We start from the raw sequence: 27,465 nt of genomic DNA on the forward strand, positions 1-27,465 counted from the left end.
TATGCCCAGTGGTTTGCCTGAAAAGTGTCTTTTTATTGCTTGAGACATACCTGAAAGGTATCTTTCAGAGAACAATTTATCTGAGAAATATCCTTTTTTATTCTTTCTAACCTTGTGGTATGTTGGAAAGAAATGACACAAGAGGTACTCACACTCATAAGCAGCAAGGAGAGGCACTAGGCAGGGAGGGTCTCAGAATGTTGGTGACTGCACCATTCTAAGCATCATTCCTTATTGGCCCAGTGACCAGAGCTAAGCACACACAGCCCGCCTATGCTTCACCATGCATACGTGTGCACCAATGTACGCCAGTTCAACATGTGGGGAGAGCAGAACCCCACCCCCCATGCACACAGAGAAGCAACATATATGCATCCTCCTATGAGATACACATATCTATCTACAGATAACACGTATGCACGAGGCCTGATTAATCCCTGAGGAGAAAGTGCACGCGCATGCACACACTCACCAGAGAGAGAGAGAGAGAGAGAGAAAGCAAGCAAGCAAGCACATTACTTCATTACCCAGTATGGAAACCCAGACACCTCCCACAGCCATTACTGATAGGGACTTCCAGAACCTCATGATCTGCATGCTTTTCCTACCCTGTTTAAACAAGGACTCTATTTCATCCCCCTTCCTTTCCTGGTTCCTTATGTTACATTCTTATAGCTTTGTTTTCTGCTTTTAATGTTTGGGGTAGATCAGGGTAAGTAAGTTAATGTCCTTTAGAACTGAGATCTTCTACTAAGTCCAGTGAGGATGACCAATGACAATGGGAGTTTATAGTCCAAAATATCCAGAAGGCACTATCTTGCCTACTCCTAGACTAGACAGTACTTGGAATGGAATATAACTAATATGTTGCAATAATTTAAAGGAATGGACATTGACTTATGGTCCTCCAGATGCTGCTGAACTATAATTTCCCAGCCAGCACAACCAGTGGTGTGAAAATTGTGAGCTCTAGTTCAGTAAAATCTGGAAAGCAAAGGGTTTGCCACCTCTGTTTAAACAATATTAGACAATTGGAGCTGGACATACATTTAAGGGAAAAACCTGATATTTAAGAATTTATTTATTTATCAATATAAATAAAAATATATTTTGTTAAGCTTGAACCATTATGTTACATTTATAACCAAAATGGTAGAAGAATCAGATTGCTTTCCCCTTAAGCCCAGATTCTTTCTTATGGATGAGGAAGGCTAAAGAATTCTGCAATCACAGCTTGTGTGAGGGAAGGGAGACTCTAATTTTTCTGAGCTTGTGCAATTGCATAACCTTGTAGATGTGGTTTCCAAACTTCCTTGATTTTTTTTTAAATAAACCAAACTTCCTTATTTTTTCAATTTTTTTTTTTAAAAAATTGAACCATTTTGATCAGATGGTTAAATGTAAAAGCAATCTTACCCTGATTTTCAGTTTTTGTTTTTAAGTTTTCAATTGATTCCTGCCCAGGGTAATCTATCTTTTTAAGTAAAGGAACAAGAGCTTATCCCTTTTGATCAACCCCTTTTTTCCCTCTTCTTTTGTGCCATTTCTCTTTTTCTTCACATAATGCTCTATTTACTTGCATTCTAGGAAAACTAAGCTGCAATTAAGATCAAAGCAACATACACAAGTAGACTCAATAACAACTTGTGAGGCTGGATAGATGTTAGTAGCTGATTCTAGAGACCTGTCAATGCCGTCTGCTTTCACGTGTCTTGAAAATTGATGTTTATTGCTTAACCAATGAAGTAATACAGCTCAGCCATACTCTTTCATATCACTTGTTTAGTTGCCTGGTGATGTGCAAACACTTTATTTTGTTTTTCTTTGGACAGAACCAATCCTCTACTGCATACCCATCTTTTGTAGGAAATTGCTTATAATGTAGGGGTAGACAAATGTTATGGGATGTTGGGCACATCTGGAATGTTGATGTCATGGCAGTTATGAGTATGGCTGGTCATAAAGCATTCATTTAGCCCTCCTAGCCCCCAATGCTCTCTGCTACTTTACTTTACCTATGGCAGTTACACTTCCAAACAAAGCACTCAGCTGCTGCCAGTTATTATTTTTTATTCTAGCCAACCCAATGGAAAGTTGGGAGAAAAATTACATAAAGAGGCCTAGGGCTCTGTCTTTCTGCCCATTTGTCTCTCCATCAGCAAAATAACTCTCTGAAAAGTGAACAGAACCAAACCTTTTGGGGGGGAGGAGGGGGGAAGACAAGAGAAACCAGCAAAAGAACAATTGAAAATGGGTTAGATCTGGGGGAGGCTATAGAGGAAAATAAATCCAGAAAATGTATTTATTCTATGGAAGAGCAGGGCAGCAATGTGGAATTCTGTCGACTGCTCTGTTCTTAAGTCCCTTCCCTCCTGGTCACATAACCAGATTGGAGCAAATGCAGCACCTCCTGAGCTTTTCAATGAACACACACACACACACAATACACAGATGCAGAGGGGAAATTACAAATACACACATACAGATGCAATGCATATACACCCTCCCCAGTAAGACCCTCATCCCCACACTCAAACAGGCAACACATATTCACCCCTATGATTAGAACCCCACCCCTCTCTTGCACACAGGTAACATGTAATACCCTGATTAGTCCCTGGGGAGAATGGGCCAACAGATGTAACACTTTATTACAAAGAATGAACTACAGGTCCCTCTGCCTGTTTTCCCTATCTTGTTATTCTTTCCAATGCAAAAGAATGTTGGAAAGAAATTATGTAAACAGGATTTGGATACTGTCTGTTTCTGCGACTGCCCTTCCATCAGCAGAAAATGGGACCAAACCTGGTGTGGTATGAGAAGCCATCAAGAGAAAGATCAAGCCTGAAAACAGGCCAGATTGAGCTGGGTGCTGGAGCGAGTGTATTTCACTGAAGGAAGAAACCAACATGAAACAAATTTTCCAATGCCTTTTTGGGAGAATTGGGTAGGGAATTGAAATGTTGCCAGTTCCTTCATTCTAAGCCCCTCATTTTTCCTGGTTGCACGACCCAGAGTGGAACTATTTTAAGGGGTTGGAGAGACTTCCAGAAGTTGTGCTCTGCATTCCCTAACTTGTTAGATTCTAAAGATATGAGCAGCTAGTGGTTTGCGCAGCAGCTTTTCCACTTAATTTTGGTTAATTAAAAGAATCTTTAAAAAAAAAAGCTAGTATCAAGGGAAATGACTATGTGGCTGTTGGCATTTATCAACATCTCACTGACTATCACTGGCATAATGTGTAGAGAGGTAGGAAATCAATCAATCAACATACTGTCTAAATCGACCTTCTCCAAGCTAACAGATGTTGTTCCTTCCAGCATAGGTACTCAGTGCTGGCATACTAACACTACCTGGGGATGATGAAAGCAGTAGTCCAACAAACTTGGGAGACCCCAAGTAGCAGAAGGTTGCTCTAAACTAAGCCATTTACAACAGCTTAAAATAAACCAAGAGGCCCTTTCTTGATGTAGTGTTTGGCATCTCTACCTACTTATATACACGCATGTATGTATTATATTTTTTTGTTCTGTCCCAGAAGATAAATGGTTAAGAGGTTCAGCCTCCCTTTCCCACAAATGCATTTCACTGAAGGAAGAAAGAATTTGGCTTTAGCTTAGCTAATGTTCTTTTTTAAAACAGATTTTATAGGCAAATATCAGTAAAACAATAAAAGTGTAGGATGGGACTTCAGAAAGAACAGAATGAAGGTTAACGCTGGCCTTCCTTCCCTACCCCAAGTATTAGGTTTTATTCCTGATTATATTTACATCTTTTCAATTTTGCAAACATTTCATCATGGAGGAGTAAGCAAGAAGAAAACAAAAGTTTTGATGCAGATATTGGAGATGCTATGTCAGCTGCGTTCCCTCTCACCTACTTCTTTTTGATTATCTGGTCCCTTAGATACAGATTTCAAAGACAATGAAAATAGCTAACAGGTAAGTGTTTACACCACAAAACAGAAGTGTTTTTGATACTCCTCTGATTTTTGCATCACTGTGCATGCATTTGTGCGACACTGTCCATCTGATCTGCAGCAACAACCTTATGATGGACAACTATTACCACGAATCTAGATTCCCATTAAGGCGGAAAAATAACTTTAAATAGGTCAAAGAGCACCACTGACTGATAAAAATGTTTTATCAGTCCCAGATCAGAATCAACAGCTTCATAAGGAAAAGCTTGTTTACATGTGAATGCAACTTGTAATGGATCCTTGGGAAGCAAGCAAACCTCCCAAGGTAAATAAAGCTGCAACATCATTTTTCTCACTCACTCTCTCTACACTGGAAAACCATGTTTCAGGGTGATAATGTTAATGGAGTTACAATGATGAATAAGGATAGCTAGTCACAGGAGTTAATTTACATCAGACTTCCCTCCCAAAACTGGAGCTGCATCAGTATGTAGGCTATACATTAATGCTGAGTTATTCAGCGTAGCTAACTGAGTGATTAAAGTTTTGTAGGCACTAAAGATTTAACCTTATAATAAATGTAGTTAATAATTCAAGTTTTGCTACTCCCAAATAGCTCCAAAGCTGAGAAGCTGCTGCTATATTTGTAACAGGAGGGGTAAAGAATACTGGGCTCCCAAAATAGGTACATCAGTTCTTGTTTATTTCCCTTAAACCTTGAAATCTTGCTTCAAACAGAGAGAGGGAGACAGAGAGACGGCCAGATAGGTAGACAGGCAACCCTTAGCCTATTTTGAGAAAGCAAAAGATACTCCTACAATCCTGAGGATGAAAGTTTATCCCTTTAATATTATCATTGTTCAGACTGGTATGGAAAAACAGGACAGCTGATAAACCAACTTTTGCTAAGATGGGGCCCTCCCGATGCATTGAACTACAACCTCCATCTTGGCCAACATGTTTTTGGGAATTGTAGTTGAAAACCTCTACATAGCACCAATTTGGAAACAATTGTTTTCAAGGAGAAAATCCACTTAATGGGGCACCATGATAGATGGCATTGCATTACTTATCCCTGACTTAGGGTCTCCCCTACTGAGAGCCAGGATATTATTTTGACTGTTGACAAGAAGTTTACCTTCGGTCCTCTTGATAATTTTGCTTTAAATAAGTATCTATTCTGGTCACTCCTTTTAATCCGGGGATGGAGAATTTGTGACCTTTCCACATACAACTCCCCACATCACTCACCATTGACCATATAGGCTGAGCAACTGGGAGTTGTAGTTCAGCAGCATCTGGAGGTTCATAGGTTCTCCATGCCTAGATGATGCCTTCTTAAGACTGTCACAGATAGGGTGGAGTTTGGTGAACAGTAGACACCCTGTAACTTTTTCTTAACTGTGTACTTTGAGTAGTTTTAGAAAGCAGGGATTTGTCCCAGATCAGCCTGTTGTCTATTAACAATTCAGGGGTGCTTTATAAAAATAGCTCCCCTCAGCTCTGTCTTTGATCTCACATCTGTAGAAGGGTGGGATTTTCAGAGGTCTTTGGACCCACCCGCCTGTCCCAGAGCAGAATGATGGTATGGCTTTCATTTAGTGGCATTTACATATCTAGTTTAATGTTAACCCAATTTGCAGATACTCAGTGAAACTGTGGCCTAGTTAAACTCCCTTTCTATCTACCTTCTGTCTTCAGTGATAGGGAAGCTGGAGAAACTAAGACACCTCTCCCTGTCTCCTTGACCTGAGCTTTGATGACATTAAACCAGGATTAATTCAATCAATGAGATCAAAGGCAAATACTTGCTAAACATTTGGTTGTCTGAAGGTTCTGGCATTTTCTAATCCCAATAAATAAAGTGGTGGGATTTATTTTAATGAAAAATGTATATAAATGTATACTCTTTTGCTTATACTTGAAAAGCAATATTAACTGGGGGGGGGGATCCTCCTTCCTCATTTTCCCCTCCTTTCTCTGTGCATATGTGGGGAAGGCAATTTTGAGATGAAGCAATAGTCCAAAAGCATGCTATTGATTTTTTTTTTTTTTTTTTGCTCCAAATGGGAAATCTCAGGAGAGGGTAAAAAGGGAGGAGGTGGGGGGGGGGGGAGAGAGAGACAGAGAGAGTTAGATAACCTCTGCAATTTTATTGGCTGACTTACCTTGAAGGCTGTAAGTTTGAGCATGCCCATTGGACGGGCGTATAAAAGAAGGGGCAGTGAACGCATCGGTCTGTCTTCTCAGTGGAGCAGTTCATTGAAAGTATAGCTGCTACTAGGAGAGCTGAGCCCCACCAGCCCTGCCTCTGGAAACGAAATCCAAGCAAGAGACAGCAAAGCAAACTATCTCTCTGTCTATCTACGCACGCACACACAGACGCGGCACACACAGACAAAGATAAAAGGGACTCGCTACCCCAAACAGAACCAGAAAATCAGCCAAGCAGAGTCACCATGTCAAGAGCAGAGGATGAATGCTGCAGCAACCCAGCCTTGCTCCAAATCTCTACGCAAGAAGTTGAAAACAGCCTTGGCAGTTCAAAGGTAAGGGAGAAAAACAAACCCGCTTGGATTTCCCTCTCCCGGTCTCAAGCTTTCGGAGAGGAGGCGAAGTGAGGGAGCTGGGTGGTACGTTCGAGCGGCGGCGGCGGCAGCATCAGAACGCTTCTCCCCAGAGCGAGGGGTCCGGGCGCTTCGGTCGCGCTGCGGGACTTGCTCTCTTTTCGCTTTGCGTGCTTGAGTTCACGGAAGGACGCCGATTGTAAAACGCAACAAAGCTTTTAACTCCGTTTGGGGCGGAGAGAGAAAAAGTCTGTCTCTTCTTTCGGGAATTTGGGCTTTGCTTAGAATCAGCGATTTTTAACAAAAGTTCCTCCGCTTGTCTCCTAAGACAAGGAGACTTTCTTTTCTTCTCCTTTCTTCACGACCCCCTTTTTTTGAAAGGGGAGCCCTAGTTTCAGCACTCTGCCTCCGAAAAAAAAGAAAACGGGCTTGTTTTTCTGCACACCTTTTGTGAGTCCGTCCTCTCCCCCCCCCCCCCGCCCCCCGTAAGGTCTGTGCGAATGACTGCGAAATCATTTGCTGAAAAGGATCGCTGCAGAAGCGATCGGCGAATGGAGCGCCGGCTTCTCCGACCCGCTCCTCGCGTTTATGTTTAATTTTTACGGTGGTTATTTTCTTTCTCCTTTGCGGAGCAGAGAGGGCGAGGGAAAAAAACTTTTTTTGAGTTCCTCGTTCTGCAACGCAGACAAGCTGACGCTAGAGGGACCCCGAGGGTTTGCTCAGAATACCCTGTTTTTGACTTTTGCGAGGATTGTTCCACTTTCCTGCTTTGTACAGTACAGGTTAGGAGAGCAGGCGGGGAGATGGGCCGGCTCCCGGCTTGTTTATCATGCCTCCGTTACAGCACTAGAGGTTGCATGGTGGTTCCTACCCAGAACGAGGAAATGGGGGTGATTGCAGGGGAGAACGATCGGTATACCATCCTTAAAAGCCCCGATGCGTGAGAGGCATTGTAGACGGCTTGATCCGTAAGGGGATGTTGGAGACGTGTTTCAGCTCAACCGTCCGTGAACTCTGGAAGAGGAAGCGGTGGGCAGAAGTTGTAGGGGACTTCTTCTCCGTGTGCCTTTTTCTGTCTTAATGCCTTTAAAGCAAAGCTAATAAAGTGAAATTCTAGGGAGCCCCGGGATGCTCTTGACTGCCAAAAGTATACCCTGAATACCCGGTAGCCCTCGTGGCATGTGCCGCGGTGTGAAGTGTGGAGCAGGAAAGCCAAGGTGTGCTCTGTTCTTGCCGCTAGGGGTTGGACTGCCAAAGATCTGTAGGTGAGGTCGGTAAATGTCCCGTGCAGGACTTGGCTACTTCTTGGTTGACATGCCCGTTTAAGGACAGGCAAGGTCATGTACTCTTGGCCTGAATGTTATGTTATGATATTCTGCATTACTTTTCTCTGCTTCCCTTAAGCTGCTTAGAGGGGAAAGCTTCTGAAGATTTCTTCACTATTGTAAAGAACTCATAGTTCTTAAGCTCTGGTTGCTATTAAACTCACTTCCTAAGAAAGAACGAACACTTATCCCATGTTAGATCAGTGAGGAGTGAAAACAGGGATAAAAACAGAAAAATAAGCCAAGGACTGAGTGAGAAGTAAGGGCTGGTAGAGGGTCTTCTACTTTGCATGGCCTTATTATGATTGCTGTTATTACTGTTAGCATTCTCCTGTTTTCTCTTCCAGTTGCTTTTCTCTAGAGGAATTGTTTTGAGAAACCTAGAAAAGTTTTAGCACTCTGCAGAGCCACAGGGATATGGGACACAGGAGGAAGCTGTAGTTTTAGCATAACTGTAACCAGCAGATGTGTCTGAACCAGCCAGTCATACATTAACCGGGGTGGGTGGGGGGTCTAAGGCTCAAAATGTTCCGTGTTAAAAAAAGAAAAGGCTGTTTGGGGGCAAGAGGTTTACACGGGTAGCTTGAAAAGATACTTGGGACAGGGGAATGATGCTTCAAGCCTCGTAGCTGACACTTCGGCACCGTAGCACATTACTGTTTATAACACGTACTGTGCTTTGCAAGCTGCTAGCTTCTATGGAGAACAGGGAAAGTTGCTTATTTGTGGGTGTTTTTTTTCCCCCAACTCTGGCACAAAAAGTTGTAGCGAAGAAACAGCCAAGAGGGTTGCCATGCAAAGGGGAAGCAGTGAAAAGGGACTCCCCTTCCCGTTATTGGAGCCTTTATGGAAAACTATGCAGCTGAAGCCTTACTTCTGGCAACCGGGTGGTGCTTTCCCGCGAATTTGCTTTTCAAGTGGAAAACTGTTTACCTGTGCAGTCTGTAGACAAGGTCATTCAGTATCAGAGCTGTCTTTTGCTCCTGGAGTGATCTGCAACAACCCAGGGAAATTAGTGAAACCTTTGGTACTGTTATATTATGCAGCTAAATGCACATGGGTCCTGGGTGGTTTAAAGGAATTTTTTTTTTTTTGGAGCCCATTTGGGAGGGGGGACGCTGCAGCAAGGGCATGGTCTGCTGCATGCTACTGTCCTGTTAAAATTCATAATGGCAGCTTAGACTAGCTAGTTCATCCTGGCAAGGTCATTTCAAAGCAAGTGCCTACTTCTCTGGCTGTATATAGGGAGGTCCTGAAATAAGATGCTTTCAGGCAGAGATAGCCAAGGGACTGTTTTGATAAAAGGAGCTGGACGAAAAAGCTCCATATTAGCAGGAAATGCAACAAACACAAATGTGGTTTTAGATGAAGCCTGTGTCTATACACTTCAGTCACCTTAGTTTTCCTTGTAACTGAGTAATGTAATATTGCTGTCCATAGCTTTGATTTACTTCAGGGTTTGGACACAAATGCAGAAGGGCAGTACGGAACAAGCTGTGAACTTGGGAGATTAAAACTGATCAGTCAGCTGGCTGAAGACATTTACATTTCCTTTTCTTGTCTTCTGCCAGATGCTTTTCAGAAGTGAAGCGAGTTTGTTTTATTTTTTTTAAACACTGAATATAGTCTTCTTTTAAAAAAAGAAACTCATGGAGTGGATCACCAAAGTTCAAACAGTTCCTTATACTCTGATGGATGAGTAAACAGGACTAACTCTCCCTTCTGTCCTTCCTTCTGTCCTTTCTCTTCCCCACTAAAGGCTTGACTGATACCAATGTCCGTTTGAGTGGTTAAGGGAATTGGGTGAATGTAGACTGTATTTGTTACATGCACAAAGGGCAAGAGGAAAAACTTCTTCTCACTGAAGTTTCTTGGCTGTCTGGAGAGCTTAGAAAATAAATGTGAAAGCAAAGCAGTGGCATTAAGGAGCAAAGATGGCTATTTTTGCACTCTTTCTACATGGTGGGCTGGCTGGCTTCTGTGTGTGCAAGGTAAGAGCTAGGCAAGGAAGTAAATGCTTTCACTTGTGCCACTTCAATTATGCACTCCAATGATGAGCACATTTATTGGAAGAAAGCTTTACAGTTGGGATTGAGGAAGCCCACCTAAATTCATGGCTGCAGTACCACACCTGAGAGAGAACCCAAGTAGATCAGTTCCTGCCTCAGTCAGTCTTCCTCAACCTAGAGCTCCTGATGTGTTGGGCCACACATACCAGAACTCATTGCTAGTATGGCATCTGCTAGGTGAACATTATCCTACAATTTTGGGGCAGGACCTGCTTTCATCTCTTTGTTGTAGGCTTATAGAGCACTTACAGAGGTCAGCCAAAAGCATTCTTGCAAATCACTGAACTTTTAGTTTATTCACTTGTTCCTTAATTGAAGAAATGTGAGCTCATTAGCATATGGATTAGAAATTGCTAGGTTTGATTGGTTTACAGCTACATATATTTGCATGAGAAAAAAACAGGTTTTCCCTTTTTTTAGATGATTCAGGCATGTTTCACAATAGAAGCTACAGCAGCAATCATAAATCAGCTTCTCCTGATTGGTCTTCTGCTTTTTGAGAGCATGCTTATACCGCGAATTTTAATCACATGAAGTTTCAACATGCTGGAATCTCTGAATATGTTGTCTTATATTTTTTGCCAAGTCCCTTCAGTGGTTTACCATTGCCTCCTTCCTAGGGCTGAGAGAGTAACTGGCCCAAAGTCACCCAGTTGGCTTTGTGCCTAGGGTGGGACTAGAATGCACAGTCTTCTTGTTTTTAGCCTGGTGCTTTAACCACTTCACAAAACTGGCTCTCAGAACATAGTTAATGGACAAAAAATGCTGGCTGATGGTTGAATTTCTGGGGTTGTGAGAAGGTAAGACTGTGGGGGAGGGGAATGAAATAATATAGCTGAAAAGTTGGAATAGGAACACACCACACTAAAACATGTTGCTGCCTGTTCCATGTGCATATGTCTGTGTGAGATGGCAGAAGATAATGTGTTGTGAATTCTTAGCCAATAGTTCTATAAAAAGCTGAGTGGAGGGACAGCATAAAGTTCAGGGTAGAAGACGGTAGGACAGCGATACAGAATATTTCATGAATTCCATGTCACATAAAACTCATTCTTCCCTGCCATTTCTCTCCCAGTAGGGTTTGGAAACGCTTCAGGAGATTCCTTTCAGAAATTAGCTGGATAAACATATATGGAGAAAGCATCTTCCCACTTATTCATCCTCTGATTTTAACTTTTCTGTTTATGGGAATTGTCCCAATTTTGCACACTTTTATGAGTCATGGCCTAGAACAACTTGTGTATGCTTGCTTTTCAAATGTGCAAGAATTGAATATTATTGGAATTGCCAATTAGGTTTCTCCGGAGGGGTGACTGAAGATGTGCATGTCTATGTACAGTATATCAACTTTTGGTTGTGTTAAAATGTAATTGCCTAAACCCCAACAATTTAAAATGTATGTTACTTATCTATATTCTCATGGGGCAAATAGTCCCTCACCCATGCTGCTTTCTATTAATAAAATGGCTTAAATGCATGTATATTTAATATGAAGGCATAATGTGTAGACCATTAATTGATATTCCAAACCATTGACTTGCCTAGAGAGACATATTCCCCAAACGTATACATTTGTTTTCTCAAGCACTGGGGTTAGGCAATCTGTTCTTCCATTTCCTAAAAAGCAGCCCTATCAGTGATGCTGATCTTGGATGAACATGGAATAAAATGTCTGGGTTTAATTCTACCTTGCAGTAATTCTTTAGTTCCTCCAGAGTGCCAGCAGAGCATAGGCTGGAAGTAAAATATGGACTTGAATTTATGAAAATATGAACTTCCTCAATCAGTATCCTGATGGGACCATGTAACAGCTTCTCCAGAAAAATATTTGAAGGCCACCACATTAAGAAAAACTGCATTTTGCTCCTATGGTATACTATGAGCTGACTACAAGTAGGCCACACAGCAGCACTGACTGCTAAACCTCCTACTAAGCCTCTGTTATCTCTACTGCTCCATTGTCTTAACTTCAGTGGAATAAAGATGCCAGATTGGTTGGTTGTTTGCAGAAGATTCATCCGGGGGAGGAAAATAGCAAGAATTCAGCACTAGGCAATTAAAAAGCTCTCCTTTTTTGGCCTTGTTTCCTATTACATTGACCTCTGATGGTAATTGGGAGGGGGCAGACCCAAGGTGAACATCACCAAAGAGTAGCATTTTTAAGTGGGAGGAAAGCTCATGGAATAAAAAAGTGTGCATTGGGTCACAGAGGCATCCACTGGATGTTGGATGTCCAGTATGCTTCAGAACTGTTATTTCTATAAGTTTTACCTTATTCTTTTATTTAACGGGAGGCAGCTTTGTATTAAACAATATTTGTAAGGAACAGCTATATATCAAGACTTCCATAAATTAAGTTCATTTGTAATAAATATTTTATTGTACCAAGTAACAGAAAAAATTATACATGTTAACTATGGGTCAACATTTTTTAAAAATAAAAAGATAGGGGTGAGTGGGAAAGCAAATAGATGGTTTTCCTAGCATAGAATTGGAAAAATATCTTATCCCCATTGCTGACAAATAGTGCCCACTTCTAAAACTGTCTAACTCCTGATCCAAAGTTTGGGTAGGAAATTACAGCTTAACAGTGGGTTGAAATTAGCTGTGGCTATACTGTCTGGCTGCCTTTGTAAAAATACCATAGGTTTCATCTTCAAAGAGAAGAAGGAGTTCAAGAAAATTAGAAGAATTGGTTGTGAGTACTGTGGTGGTGGTAGTGAAGAGCTTTAATTTGGAGCCACCTCTTTCTTTGTTGATCATTTCACAACACAGGAAAAGGTCTGTGCGATTTCCTTTCAGGAGCAATGCCAACATTCTGCTGTAATGAGGCACTCTACCTGTACATTATTGGCAGAAGAAAAGTTTCATGTGCCATATCACCACCTGTTTGAATGACCCTATAGGTTGGTGAGAAAAATGCTTCTGGAGAGATGGAGAAATAGGTCTCGAGGGGGAGGTGGCCAGTAACTATCAACCTTGGACACAGATAGGTTTCCCAGATTTGAGTCCTCCTGGAAAAAACAAGTGTGAGTGTACACATACACATACACACTTAGATTTTGTCAAACATAAAAATTAAGCAATCTTTTATGAGAAATCGACAGTGGCAAGGTCGATGACAAAGTGGTCAAACTAACTTTCTGACGCTTGCCCAGGAGGCAAAAGTTAATAGGGGCTGGGCTTCCAGATTGACCATAAATCTCACCAGCACATGTTGCATGTTTAGCAGTCTAAATATTCATACTTCCTATGTGATCAAAGGCAAAGGCAGCTCAGCAGTCATTTTTGTGACATTTTCACAACATTTGATGTTGCTAAGGAGCATTACTGACTACTACTAACTTAGTGGAACCTTTGGACATATCTAGTAGAGTTGGAGCCTGTTTGCTGAATAAATCAGAAACCACAAGGCAGTACTTGGAAATTGTGTATCTATTAGCATTTCACCTGAGTGAGCCTTTACCTGCACGTATAGGGTTGGGCTGCTGACATGCCACCATCAGCCTTTGAAAAAGCAGGTGGTGCTCCAAAAACTGAGACCTATTCATGGAAATAGATGCATTTATGGTACCATTTGATTTTGCTCTGTGGGGCAAATTTGGAAGAGGTGGCTTAATCAGAGAAATGTTGCAAAGGTAGAAAAAGAAGCTTGCTTTTCTTTCTCCTTTTCTTTCTCTTTCTCTTTCTCTTTCTCTTTCTCTTTTTCTTCCTTTTTTTCACCATGGTTATAGCCTAAACCATCCTCCATGATAGCAGTTGCAATAAGCATCTTAGAAAAACAACACAGGTAGATTGTGACTTTCCTGCAGTATATCTGACTGTAAGCCAATGGACAATTTAAAATACCAATGCGGTAAATTCAATCTATGCTAATGAATATTAGCTCTATTATTTTTTAGGAGTTTCTCCTACAAGGGGAAAATTAGTAGTTCAGCTGTATTGTAATATGGGAAAGCATCACCAAATACTGAACTTATCTATATCATCGCTCTCTGGCTTGCTGCCCTCTTAAACCTGGGAATTCTGCAAAATACACACTTTCCAGAATTATACAAATTATAATTTAGATTGCTTTACAGCTGAATCTACTAGTTTAGATTTAATCAGCTTTAAACAGTTTTTTCTGTGTTTTTCTTATAACAGTGTATGGACTGGTTTCCTATTCAATTGTTCACATGGCCAAAGCTCTCTCATAATGCAAAGAGTTGAAATTATTTTTAATAGTGAACTAATCTGATTGAACTGTTAATTGCTAAAACAAGCAGGAAGCTTGTCACTTCAGTTGATGAGTAAATAGGATTGGCTCTACCCCCCTCACTCTTTTGTTTCATTTCAGAATATAAGGCTGGATATCCAGGAAAAACAATTTAAGTTGAATATTCTGAAACAGTGCTTGGTTCCAATCCAAATTGGATGATTTGTTTTAAGTAAGAAACCAAAGTATATTTGGAGCATTGCTATACTTTCTCTGCCTAGTATAGCAAGCACTTTTCCTGTCCTCCCACTTCTGAATATTGTGGGACTCTTAACTGCTTTAGAAAGTCAGGTTGCTTCTCCCACTAGAGACTGAACATACTATAAGTTACTGGAAAGCTAGTAATCCAGGATAGGTAGAATGGATTAATGGATAGAAAGCTGGCCTTAAACTCTGCCTAGGGTCACATTAGAAAGCTTGGGACTAAGCCAGGAATAGATTGAACTAGATCACTGGTGGGCTTTTTTCCAACTCAACAAAAGGTCATCCCATCTGCTTTATGCTGTTCTGATGACCGTGTAGTAGTTAGCCCTTCCAGAGAGCTGGTATGTTTTCTTTTATAACAGTAACGCTAAGTCCAATTTAAAGCTGTCCAGAACAACTGTCTACATACAGGGCCACAACATCTCACCAATTAATAGACTCACCAATTCTCATTTTGCATAGTGATGCAAAATTCTTATAAAGTGCAGAGGATGTTTCCCTTCTTCTTTCACATGTGGAAGGCCTTTTCTAAAATTATATTTGCCGGTTTAATTTATATGTTGTGACAGAATACAGTGCTTTGAATGATTGTAATTGGGTTTTGAAACCAAACTACAAATTCATCACAACAGAATTGCTGACAATATTTTTCACCAGGGGCAGGGAAACCTCTTGACAGACAGACAGACAGACACACACACACACACACACACACACACACACAGACACTTCTCTTGATGTTTGGGCTCAGGGAGGAACCAGAGGTTTATAATTTTGCTTTCTTCATCATATAATCTTCCATGGAAATACAGGCAGCTGTTTCCATCTTTGCTGACCTACATCTGGATTTGGACTTCTAAGACAGAAAAATAATGAAACTGATTATCTTAGTATCTTATTAGCTTAGTATCTTGATTTTTATTAATTGAAGAAGCTGCAGTGAGAAGCTGTATTTTTTCTGCTTCTTTAGTGTGTGTTATGGTATCCAGAACATACATTGGAGAAGTATTTCTTTATGCTTATTGATTTGTATGAAGATTCATTTTTAACCCTATTGTCCTATGCACTGTGTCCTCTATACTTGATCCATGTCTGGCTTGCTGAGGCTAGTGTGCCCTTTCTTGTCTCATTTCTCATTAGGATAGTAGACAGTGGCTGTGGAGGTCCTGCTTCATTATCACCTGCTCATTTAGAAGTCACTTGTAGGAATAGTTTTTAACATGATGGATTTTTCTCTTTCAGGTGCAGAAGATGTGCACCTCCCGGCGGATATTGCTGCTTATACTCACCTTCCTGGCATATACGATTGATTCTGTCTCTGCATACAGTCCTGCTGAAACCCTTTGTGGTGGAGAGCTGGTGGACACACTGCAGTTTGTCTGTGGGGACAGAGGCTTTTATTTCAGTAAGTACAAAAAGAAAAGTAAACTGCACTCACCTTGGAAAAGTGCCAATATATCCATCTATACATGGTGTTTTGGAAAGTTATATATGAAACATCTTAGGAGGCCTCACCTTAGTTATATACGCTATGCTAGCTTTTTTGTATTGCTGGTGGGTGGCTGAGGCTGAACTAAAAATAACATGTAGTCTGCCAGATGTGATTAAACTCCAGTTCCTATTAATCTCAGCCAGAATGGCCAGTGATAAGAAATTATATAAGTTAAAAGTTCCATAACATGAGTGATGTTGTACAACTGTAGTCTAAGGCTTCTTCTGTATTTGAATAATATGAGATTGCTTGGTTCAAAATCTTCCATTCTACATCTGCATGATCATACAATCACAAGACACAAGTAGTCCTATATTCCTCTTACAGAATTTGAATTTCTTACATTCAAAATTAAGTAGACACACTTTAGGGCTGTAATCCTTTATCCACTCACTGGGCAACCAACACCATTAACTTCATTCAGATATGGTCTAAGGTAGACATGAATAAGACGGCATTGAAAGTCCTTCCTTGACCCTGCCAATAACACTGTTGACAACAACTTAATTAAATAATACCCATTAATAAGTAAGAAATCATCCACAGTATTATCAGGAGAAATAATGCTATGGAACATAAAATATTCCTTAATTATTAGGCCTAATTTCACTTCATTTGTATTTAGATTAGTGCTTTGGGGAGTGGGGACTACCTAGGCTTAGGAACTTTTGCCTTTCAGAAGATTTACATTTTCACAAAAATAAAGTTCTAGTCACTGAGCTCCAAATACTTCAGTGTAGAGGAAAAAGATATGACAGCATTAGTTTTCCTTGTTCAGAAAGGAAGAATCCATTACTTGGGTTGTGTAAATACCTAAAAATCCTTTCAATTTTATTCTCCATATTACTAATGCAATGTTCTGGAGGATTTTTGTATGGATTAAATTTTTTTAAACATTCATAGACAATTTCATACATGGTTGCAGTATATGGCAACATTGTATCTTAATTGCTAGCATAAATTGCTGAAATACTTTTTTAAAATGCCAGTCGCCTTGCTATTTGTTCTTTTATTCATTCATTCTATTTATATGGCCACCCATTTCACAAAACATGACTCTAGTACTTTGGCATGTACATATTCCTGATGTAGGCTTTTAATTACAAATTGCCCAGATATATGATGTTCTGAAAATGTAGTAACATCTAGCACAGCAGCACAGCAAAATAATAAACATAATGTAGCTTTAGATACTATACTTCTTTTTAGATGCCTGTTTGTTCTTGATTTTTCATCAAGAAATACATGCTTATTTGATAGGGGTAGCAAAATTCTAAACTTTTGCCCAATGGAATTTATGATAGAGTCATTTTACATCTCTCTCTCTACTATTGTCACTCTTCTTCAACCAGGTATTCCTTCCTTGCATGTTGGGATTACATCTCCCAGAATTCTCAGCCAACATGGCCCACATTGGCTGGGAGTCCTGGGAAATGTAATCCCAAAACATCTGGACAGGATCAAACTGGGGAAGATTGTTCTGCAACTGTCCAATTCGTTGTCCTGTCATGTTGTGTCTGGCAACCAGAGATGTCCTGCTCCTGCTTCCCAGGTTGTAGGTGGTCTGAATCCTCTTCTGAAAACACTTTTAAAGGGAAGTTGCTTCTTAGTCTCTTTAATCTACAGCTCTGTCCAAAACCACCAAAGGTCAGGACCCCAGCTGGGGCAATTCATCATCACCCTATTGAAGTCAGGCTGTAAGCCTTCAAGAGCTTAGCTCTCAGCCGCTTTATTTTCTTCCTTAGTGGGGGTGGGGAAGCCTGGCAGCAGTTCTGAAGAAGGGATGTTGAGCTAAAAATACTCCTGCTTAGGAAGTAGTTAATCAGCAGCATGCCCAATAAATGTGTGTTCTAAGCATTCCTGGTGAAGAGGAAGAGGAGGAAGAAAATAGAAGATAGAAGAAGAGAAGAATTAGTTCAGGGAGATCTAATGAAAATGATTGGTGTTCTTATGCCAGTATCAGTGAAGGACACAAGATGGGATATTAAAGATAGGCAGGTGACATCGTGGCCAACATTTGGAAGATCTTATTCCAGCTCTTGGGGGATTTTGAATCACAGCAAGAAGCCAGTCTGACATAGGTAAATGAAGCTTGAATCTCTGTGTGAACCAGGAAGAGATGAGGGTGGGGGAGAGCTAAGCGAGAATCCAGGCATCTGACTTCTGTAAACAAGGGCTCCTGTTTCTTCCTTTCTAACAGCTGATAAGAACTTAGCTCTTTCCAGCCACTTACGCTGACAAAGCACATTCTCTCCTTTCTCTCTCTCTTCTCTGCATCCCTCAGAATAATACTAGGAAAAATAAGGGGGTGGGGGGGTGGAAGAGAAGCTATTTGAGGGGAGGGGTTTGGAACAATGGATGCTGCTGCCCAGCCATTTGACAAAGGCCCTCTTGTTGGTGCCCACATTCCTTTGTCAGGAGAAGAGAGGATTGTTTACACCCAAAGTGTTCTTACGCTTGATTTGGTGCTTGATTGATCCGATGGAAGTGGTACTCAGGAGAGTGTGTATGAAGGAGGCACAAGCTGTGGAATATTTTTGTGTTCAGAAGTATGGCATACAAAGCCCTGTACCCAGCACATAAATACTCTCTTATCTCTCATACATACCACTTTCTCTTCAGGATGCTCAAATGCATCTGCACTTTGACCCCAGACTTAGCCACCAATATTTAGCTTCCTTGCAATTTCTGTTTAGGAAAATAGCCAAAAAGAAAAAGAAAGAAAGAAAAAAAGAGCTAAATTGGGAAGAGGAACTCTTGTCAGTGTCAAGTCACAGCAGCCACATGTCTTGCCTTTTGCTGTGGGTGTCAGATGCAAAGGCTGTCTGTTGATGAACATGATCCTTGGCCCTTAATCTGAGATGATGCTCAAGGGATGGCATGACGGCACCAGGGCACTGTGTCTTGATATATAAACATGAGACTTATCGAATCTGACTCTCAAGCGATACCTAGTTAGGGGGCTACTTGTGAGGAGACCCATGACATCTCTTCAGAAGGAAAAGAGTCATGAAACAGGAACTAACAAAAAGTAATGCTTGTGCAAATCCCAAAGGCAGCAATGCATTTTATCAGAAGTATAATGCATATAAGGAGTGAACCAGAAGACCCTGGTTAAGATGTTATCATAGTCACTCTCTTTGTCTCAGTTACTATCTCCAGTATGGGGATGATTACAGTGGTTCATCTTAATGGACTGCTAACTAGTGCTTTACACTTTACAAGTGCTATCTATTATACCAGTACTAATAATATTAAATAATGGTGGTCTATCATGGAATTTTCTTGCAATTTATCTCTGGTTAGCAACAGAACCTTAGTTTGCCTGCCAGGGCATCTATCAGCATTCTGGAACAAACACAGCTCTCAGTTTAGCATTTGTTCCTGTTTTTAAATAGAATTGCATTTTCTTTCAAGGAGTAGCATATAATTTAGAACATCCTTTTTATTTTCTTTTAGAAAAAGATCACACATCAAATTGCCAGCTGCACTGAAGTGGACAGTGAAAGCTGTCCAGTTGCTAGCAAAACAGTGTGTCGTATACTTGGGGAATAACTTGGCAAGAGAAATTCACAAACGAGTAAAGGAGAATAGGGGTTTATTTTCATGGTAAAAAGGTGGAGCTCTCATTAACAGGAAGCAGATTGGCATTTCATATATTTTTCCCTTGGATTATGTATCCCAAGCCTTGTATTGTTTGTTTTGTTTAACTCACTTTTAAATAAACTTGCTTTTAACCTACAGTGAAGCTTAAAACTTCTTAAAACCCCACCCTCAGACTACAGTTCTGAGTTAAGATCTTTCTGGACTGACATATTTGAAGGAACTTTCATGGGATTTTTTGTTCTGTCTGCGCAACCCACAGTTGCCTGAAGATTGACCAGACCAAGACAATGGGGTCAGAGAAAAAAAAACAACCCCTAATAAAGTACAGTTCTTTGGTTCTTCATAGTTGGAGGGACTGTGTTGTAGGTTGTTTGAAGGAACAGCCTAGAACACATCTCCTCCAGCAGCAACCCCCAGATAAATAGGAAGTGGTACCAGATAAAAAATCAGGGAAGAAACAGTACCCTAACCAAGAACCATCAAGGAGGGAGTCACTATATATAAACAGCTAGCAGCTCCCACTCTGTCTTGCACTGATGATCTTACCTAGCACGGTAATGAAATGTCTGCAGGAAAACCACCAGGTTCAACCCTGAGCTACGTATACTATCATCTACTGTATAAGTAAAGTATTTAAGGTAGAGCTAAATGTCTCTTTTCAAATAATTTGATGGGAAGTACATTAGCATGAAACAGTTGTAGTTGTCATTAACATGGAATTATTTGGGTTTTTATCTAAAATGGGCTTGTATTACGTCAAATAGAATTTATTCTATGCCACCTCCAATTGAGTTCTATCCCAGCCTGGCATCTTTTCTGTGAGTTGGAAATAACTTACATCATTAGGTGACCGGGATAGATGAAAATAATAGTGCAATGCACCTGAGAGTGGCAGGTTGAGGAATGCAGTCGCAGTCATTGGCAAGGTAATTTAAGGACATTTGGACCATTTGGTTTGGTGAGTTGCAAATTGTATAGGCGTTTTCTAAACAAACTGTAGCTTGATTCATTTTTGCACTCTTGCTACTTTACCATCAAATGTGGAATTTGCAAAGCCCTAAATGAACTATGTGGGTGCTGCCGATTAAAAAGGAAAGCGACAAAAGATATTGATCTATTTCTTCTATCTTAAATGCTTCAAAAAATGTGGCATCATTTGTTTTTAACTTTCAATTGACTCTTTTGTGACAACAGGTAGGCCTGTGGGTAGAAACAGAGGAAGACTCAATCGTGGCATCGTGGAGGAGTGCTGCTTCCGGAGTTGTGACCTGAATCTCTTGGAAACTTATTGCGCAAAATCTGCCAAATCGGAACGGGACCTGTCTTCATCTCTTGTGGTCTTACCAGCACTAAACAAGGTAGGTGAAGATCCTATCTGAGTAATCAGATACATTTTTGAAAGGAAAAAAAAAATCCTATGGGACACAGAACCCTTATCTTCAGCATTTTGCTGCTTTTGCAGGTACAGCAAAATAATGTTATCCGTAGTTCATATACAGATAACATCTTCTACCTAAGCAGCAGTTTCTTGAAGAGAGTCTAGAGATGGGGGTGGCTGGGGAGGAATGACAATGAGAGTTCTAAAGTACAATGTGTCCACTCCTTGTCAAAAAATAGAAATTGTTGTGAAGCCCATTCGTATATCTATTTGCTTGGCAGAACATCGCAGGATATTGAGTATCATTCTCGAAGTTAATCATGCGTGTTGTTAATAGCTATCCTATGCATACTTATTTAAAAGGGAGCATCACAGTGTGAATAAGTTGCAAATGAACACACCAGCTGAATTGCGTTGCTAGGATAACATCAGGCAGGTACTAGAGAAATTATTGAACAACCTTGTAAATGTGATCTACAACAAAATGTCTTACTATTGTGTGTTCCAGTTTAAAGTGCCAGCTAATCAGCCATGCTGTCTTCCAGGATGCCTGCTTCCATCTCTCTTCTCCACAACTTGACCTCTTCTGTTCCTCTCACAATAGCTTTCCATGAGTACTGAGCATGCTCAGTTCTCAGTAGGCTGTTTTGGTGAAGCTCTTACCTTTCAGGGGTGTCCAGAGGGGAATCGGAAAAGTCAAGTTGGTGGTCATAACCAAAACCTTGTCACCTTTTGTTGACATGCATTGCAGATGTGGTGAATATACACAGGCTTCAGTTACACAGTCACAGCTGCCACCTTGACTTTTTGACTGCCTCCTGCAGATGTCCCTGCTACCTTTCAGCCTTTTCCCTCCTAATTCTGTTTTTATGACAAAATATAAGGTTCCCCCAGTTCTGCTAAGACTGCTCATTTGTAACCTCCATTCTGCTTTTGTTGCACAGAAACTCTATGTGGCAAATAAGGACACTATTAGTATATACCAGCCTGCCTCAAGCTGGTGCACTTCAGATAGTCTGATTGCATAAGGAGACCTGAAATCCAACATACCTGAAAGGCACCAGACTGAGGAAAGCTGATGAATAAGATTTTAAATGCAGGTAGTCCTTGCTTACCTACTGCCTTGCTTAGCGATGGTGGTAAAAAAAAAAAAAAAAAAGTTTTGCAACCAATCCTCACATTTATGACCATTGCAGCATCCTGTGGTCACATGATCACCATTTGTGTGCTTTGCAGCTGCCTTGCAACAAGCAGAGTTAATAGGGAAAGCAGAAGTAAAATCGTAAGCCATGGTCATGTGATGTTTCGCTTAACAACCAAAGGGGAAGTGAGGTTGTAAGGCTGTCACTGTCATGTGATTTTCCATTTAGCAACTGTGACACTTAATGACAGAGTTGCCAGCCCCAATTGTGGTCGCTAAGCGAGGACTACTACTACTAAATTAAACTTGTATGTTGACCGATTCTCAACAACTGTAATTTATGTAATTTAGTTTGGCTCAAAAATGGGTATACAATGAATGTGGATAAACTATTCAATTTTATTTAAGGCTCTTGGGTATGTGTGGCATAAAACTTTCCCAGTGTTTCCAGGAGAAAATGGCATAAAGAAAGGGAGATACGAGGAAAAGCCATGGCAAGTGTTAAGTTGCCCCAAATGAATGCAGCTTCTGCTGTTTCAGTTCTTTCTGTCTAACCATGTGACATCATAGCCCAGTGACAGTCAGTACCCTTTAAGTTCATCACTGCAATCAGCGAATTGATCCTCCTTTGCCCTTTCTCCCCCCTTTCCCTCAGGATATCTTTCAAAAGCCCTCCCATGTCAAGTACTCAAAATACGACATTTGGCAGAAGAAGAGCCCGCAGCGCCTTCAGCGGGGAGTTCCCAACGTCCTCCGTGCCCGCAGGTATCGATGGCAAACTGAAGGACTGCAGGAGTCTGAGGAGTCCAAGAACCATCGCCCGCTGGTTGTCCTGCCGACGCAGACACCTCTGGCTGTGCACACCACCTCAGAAACGTCAGGCAGCCAGAAGTGAACTGTGATGAACAATTTGCAAAAGTGACTCTTTATTATTATTATTATTTTTTCCCAGTCTCGTGGGAGGTGTTTTCCAGGTCCGGCCCCAGCCTTTTCTCTCTTCCAGACCAAGGCAGAGGGGAGAGAGCAAATGTCCTTTCACACCAAGGAACAACAGGAAAAGGGGCACGGGAACACCAAAAGAGTGGGATTATAACATCGGCGGTGGCAGCAGCATTTTTGTGGCATTGTCTTTAATTTTTTTTTTTTTAATCTATTGGTTGGCTTTGTACTTTCCTACCCAGTATTTTCAGCTTGAATTTAACAGGGACAGCTAAGGCACTTGAACTATGTAATAACAGACCTGCCTTTCAGTCCATATACTAACCAATGAAGACAGAGCAAGAGAAGATCATGGCATGAAAAGAAGGCCAAATTCTATGTCTCAACTGACAGTAAAAAGAAAAGGAAGGGAAACAAAATCTGAGGTTTTAAAGGTTGGCCTAACCTTTACCCCATTTTATTGTTTTATAAGTCACAATTGATATAGTTGAGGGGTGTTTTTTTTTTTTTTTTTTTTTGCACATTTTAAAAGCTAGCGATGAAATGATGAGGCCCACTACCTTTTTTAATTACACAGTTCAAAATGTACTTGCACCTTTAAAAATCACAGATGAAGTGAAAGAGTTTGGGTGAACGTAAGTTCACTTTAATGGCGGAGGCGTCTGCATTGCACATTTGCCACAGATTTAGTTGAATTATATGAAATATATATTATATATAACTTTTTTTTTTTTTTTGGCAGAAAAGCACTATTTTTAATGGGACCATTTTGTGTGTGTCTAGTAACTGAAGAGGGATTGTAATGTTTAAATGTTGTTAATGGTGCTAATGTAAGTTGGAAGGGGAAAAACAAACCCAGAAGTTACAAGAGGGCAGGGTGGGAAGGACAAGATCTCGAAATATACTGAACTTGAAATTTTTTAGCTTTTCGTTTTAGGAAAGTGTGATAAGTGTATTCTTTTTTTTTTTTTTTTTCTCTTCTGAAATATAGCTTGGTCATGACCATAAGAGCTAATTGCCACTCACATGTGTACATAAAATAGCACACACAGGCAGAATCACAACTACATCTATATTCATTTTTAGGTGAAAAAATATATTTTTAAAGATACTTTATTCAGTCTCTGATATCCAGATCCTCCTATAGCATGCCTTCTGCAAAGGCATTTGTATGTGTTGGGTAAGTTATTCATCATGGACCTACTCATTGTATGAAGTGCTCTCCTTAACTTTTGCAGAACAAGAGCCACCCTCCTCTTGGGCAGTTCGGCCATTTTCTGTTCTGTCTCCCTCAGCCACCATCTGGACAGCCACTATCTATTCACACCTTTCAGGGTTTCCAAGAAGATAAAATCATTGCCCAGATTTGCCTCCTTAGAATGGGTCCTTTTCCAAACAGTAAGTTCTTGGGGAGATCTCTTGTGCATCCCTCTTGTATTAAAGAGAACCACTTAGAACCACACTATGTTCTTCCAATCATAGGGAGGGAAAGGGGGAACACAAAAGGTTCTGCAAGAAAGGAGAACAAGGAGGTAATTGCATTTGTAGAAGCAGTTGGTGACCTTTATGGCTCTAAGATTCTTGAGGTGCAAAGGAGGCATAACAATTCTGTGTCCTCATTCTTGAGGTGCAAAAGGAGAACCTCAAGCTTAATGCACCAGAGATGAGAAGATTAAGAATTCAGTTGTTTGAAGCTCATTCTTTGAGTTGAGTGATGTGCAACAGGTGGCTTTATAAAAGTATCGGAACTTTTAAAATCTTAGATTCATGAACGGGAGAACCCAGTAATCCTATTGTGTACACACAGTCGCTTAAAGAACCTAAAGATTATACTTGAATTGTATTCTTTTCTTTTTTTAAATGTAGGGTTTGGGGTTTTTTACGTGTGTTATCAGTTTTGAAATTTTTTATCTTGCAATCTTGAGCCATAAGGCCTTTGGGATATTAGTTTGCCATGGCCCTGGAAAAAACATTAGTTCCCTTAATCAGGTATGAAGCAGAAAATAATTAATTAAAAAGTAAGGGTGGGGGGGGGAGCAAAAAACTAAATTCTTAAAAAAGTTTTGTTTGCAAATAATGAAGATTTTTACCAAAAGAAGCCCACTTTTATGCATAAATTGTTCACATAGGTGAATCAAATCTTCATTGTTTTTCCCCACCCACACCTTTATATTTAGTATATCAGAAGAATGGAACAGGGAGAATTGCTTTCTTTTCAAGGGGTAAAAGTGATGAAAGAGAAAAGGGAATTTCTGTATAATCTGGGCTCTGTTTTTTGATAATTCTTAAGAGAGGTATCCTTGACATTGCAAAGCAGTGGTGTGCTGGCTTGGAGTTTATAATATATTAGTGAACAGAATGCTCCTAAAACAAAATGTACCACTAAGAGCTTATCAGTTGAGGAAAATCTCCAAGTCAGCAAAAAGACTGTATGCATACAGCTTTGGCACTTCCACATCTTGGAAGCTAGTTCAGTGCCCCTCTAGCTGCTCTAGAAGACTGCAGTTTAAGATAGTTTAATTTTTTTCTCACTTTGTGTACTTATGTACCTTAGTGTCAGATGCTGAGCTTTTAATGATGCTTTGCCAATTCTACCCCCCTCCCCCAAAAGGCATATCAGATTTATTTGTAGTGACTAAATCTGGGCAAGGAGACTTGAACAGAAGAAAAAGCTGAATGTTGGATAGCATCTTGTCTGCTTGCTGAAATTCCAGGTGTACAGGCACTTTTTAAGGCTTCAGTCCTATGCATTTGCATTGGAACAAGCCCCATTAAGCGGACTAACTGTACAGACAAGTTGGACTGCCTGTTTTATGCAAAAGTATTGCTATCAGAGAATGATGTGTTCTCACAACAAGATATGCAACTACACCAAAGGGAACATTCAAATCACCTATGTGCCTTGGAAATACTGAGTTGAAAGTAGTTCAAGCTGGCCGAAGAGATTGCAAAATCTGTACTAAGGCATGCAATGTTTGAGTAGTAGAAAGGTGAGGCTGTCTTCTAGCTTTCTCTCATAGGGATCAAAATTTGATGAGGTTGGAGTTGCAATTGGCATACTACATGAAATTCTAGGGGGAAGGAACACAGCTCAGTCTGCTAGGAGTTACCTGTAAAACACCTGTATTGTTACAACATAACTGATTTTAGGGCCAATTATAGTTTACAAAAAAAAAAAAATGTTGGTTGGTTTTTTTTTTTTTTAATTTTTTTGCATGATGGGGGAAATCCACTTAAAAAATAAACACAAACATTACTGGAACACATACCAGGTCTGTTTTCTTTAACCCACTGGTGCAAAGCCATAGCACCTGAGGGAAAGAGCACGGTTCCCCAAACTGGTCCCACTGTTTTACTTCATCCATTTCATTTGCAAAGGCTCAGTCTTTTGGTGATGGACCTTGCTGCCTCTGCACTAAATGAAGGGAAGAATTATACTTGTTTTGTTTTTTTTAGGGATATTTTTGTCTAATTGTATGTATTATTGTCTGCTTAAGTTTTTTATTGTGGGGAGGGTGTGGGGAAGGGGGGAGATGGGAGTTGATGTATCTTGAAATACTTCACTTGTGTGCACTCAACATGCAAGAGTCAAATTGCCCGGATTCTGCACCTATTGTACTTTTCATTCATACAGTATCAATAAAGCAATCAGTTATAATGTCTTTATGGATGGTTTTCTCTAAATATTGAACTATGTTTAATCCACAGTTAATCAGTATTATCTTAGGTATCTTTGAAGGAATTTTCTGATTGGTTTAACTCTCCTCTCCTTTGACTTTTCAAAAGATTTTGGTCTGCATTTATCAGCAGATTAAACTTTCTCTTTGATAAAGTGACTGGGACCCTGTTACTCTGCTAAGCATAATTCAGTTTGTTTCCCTTTGACCTTTTGTGTGGTGTGATTCCAAATGTTCTCATTGGAAATCATGTTAAGTGCTTTAGAACAATGTGTGAACCCATCTACTTTGGGTTTGTATAGTAAACCATAGTTAGGCAAACTGGTTTATTCATGGTTTTAATTTGTTCCACAAACCATGGTTAGACAAATCATTAGCATAATGTGAGCAAATTTAAAAGTGGGCAGCCATAGGCAGTATCATGAAAAGATTTGATTGCTACCCATAGTATGACAGGCAGAGACACCCTATGACCATGTGCAGTGAAACTGCATGAAAATCTTGCAGAGCCTAAATCTTCCTAATAATTCTCTGGGGCAGGTCTTTTAAGGCTCCAGTCCTGAACAAATTTATTACAAAGTCCAGGTGGAAGTCCCAACTAGTCTGGATAAACTATATTTACATTGCATTCTAAGTGATGCTTTGAGGAAAAGTTTCATACTTTTCATGGCATCAACCATTGTTGTTACCGTCAATTCTCAGTAATAAACTTTGATAAAAGAACCCTTCAATGCATGAGGGTCCAGATTAATTGTCTCCATTGATCTAGACCCTCACTCCCCTGATCACTGCCTGGACAACAATTGTGAGAGTTCATGTAATGGATGACAAGTGGGCCTGAATAAAATCTATTCCCACATGAAGAGAATTAAGTTCTGGATAGGCAG

The 27,465-nt window shown here is 40.3% G+C and overlaps 1 protein-coding gene across 1 annotated transcript; it reads left to right on the top strand.

Annotated features, from left to right (window-relative positions):
• The first annotated feature begins 6,180 nt into the window (after nucleotides 1–6,180).
• IGF2 (insulin like growth factor 2) lies at nucleotides 6,181–26,563 on the top strand. The gene is made up of 4 exons (XM_007424231.3): nucleotides 6,181–6,471; nucleotides 15,588–15,750; nucleotides 20,638–20,801; nucleotides 22,618–26,563. Exons 1-4 carry the CDS (start codon nucleotides 6,382–6,384, stop codon nucleotides 22,855–22,857), a joined length of 657 nt encoding a protein of 218 aa, XP_007424293.1. The 5' UTR covers nucleotides 6,181–6,381; the 3' UTR covers nucleotides 22,858–26,563.
• The last annotated feature ends 902 nt before the right edge of the window (nucleotides 26,564–27,465 follow it).

The sequence above is a fragment of the Python bivittatus genome, unplaced genomic scaffold (genome assembly GCF_059951505.1).
Source record: "Python bivittatus isolate LINGU-HERP-01145 unplaced genomic scaffold, Pbiv_v1 ctg000480_np1212, whole genome shotgun sequence".
Classification (NCBI taxonomy): domain Eukaryota; kingdom Metazoa; phylum Chordata; class Lepidosauria; order Squamata; family Pythonidae; genus Python; species Python bivittatus.

Coding starts and splice junctions, on each gene's coding strand:
- IGF2 (XM_007424231.3), top strand. CDS start 6,382: ATGTCAAGAGCAGAGGATGAATGCTGCAGCAACCCAGCCTTGCTCCAA. Junction 15,751..20,637: donor GGACAGAGGCTTTTATTTCA/GTAAGTACAAAA, acceptor TTGTGACAACAG/GTAGGCCTGTGGGTAGAAAC. Junction 20,802..22,617: donor TCTTACCAGCACTAAACAAG/GTAGGTGAAGAT, acceptor CCTTTCCCTCAG/GATATCTTTCAAAAGCCCTC.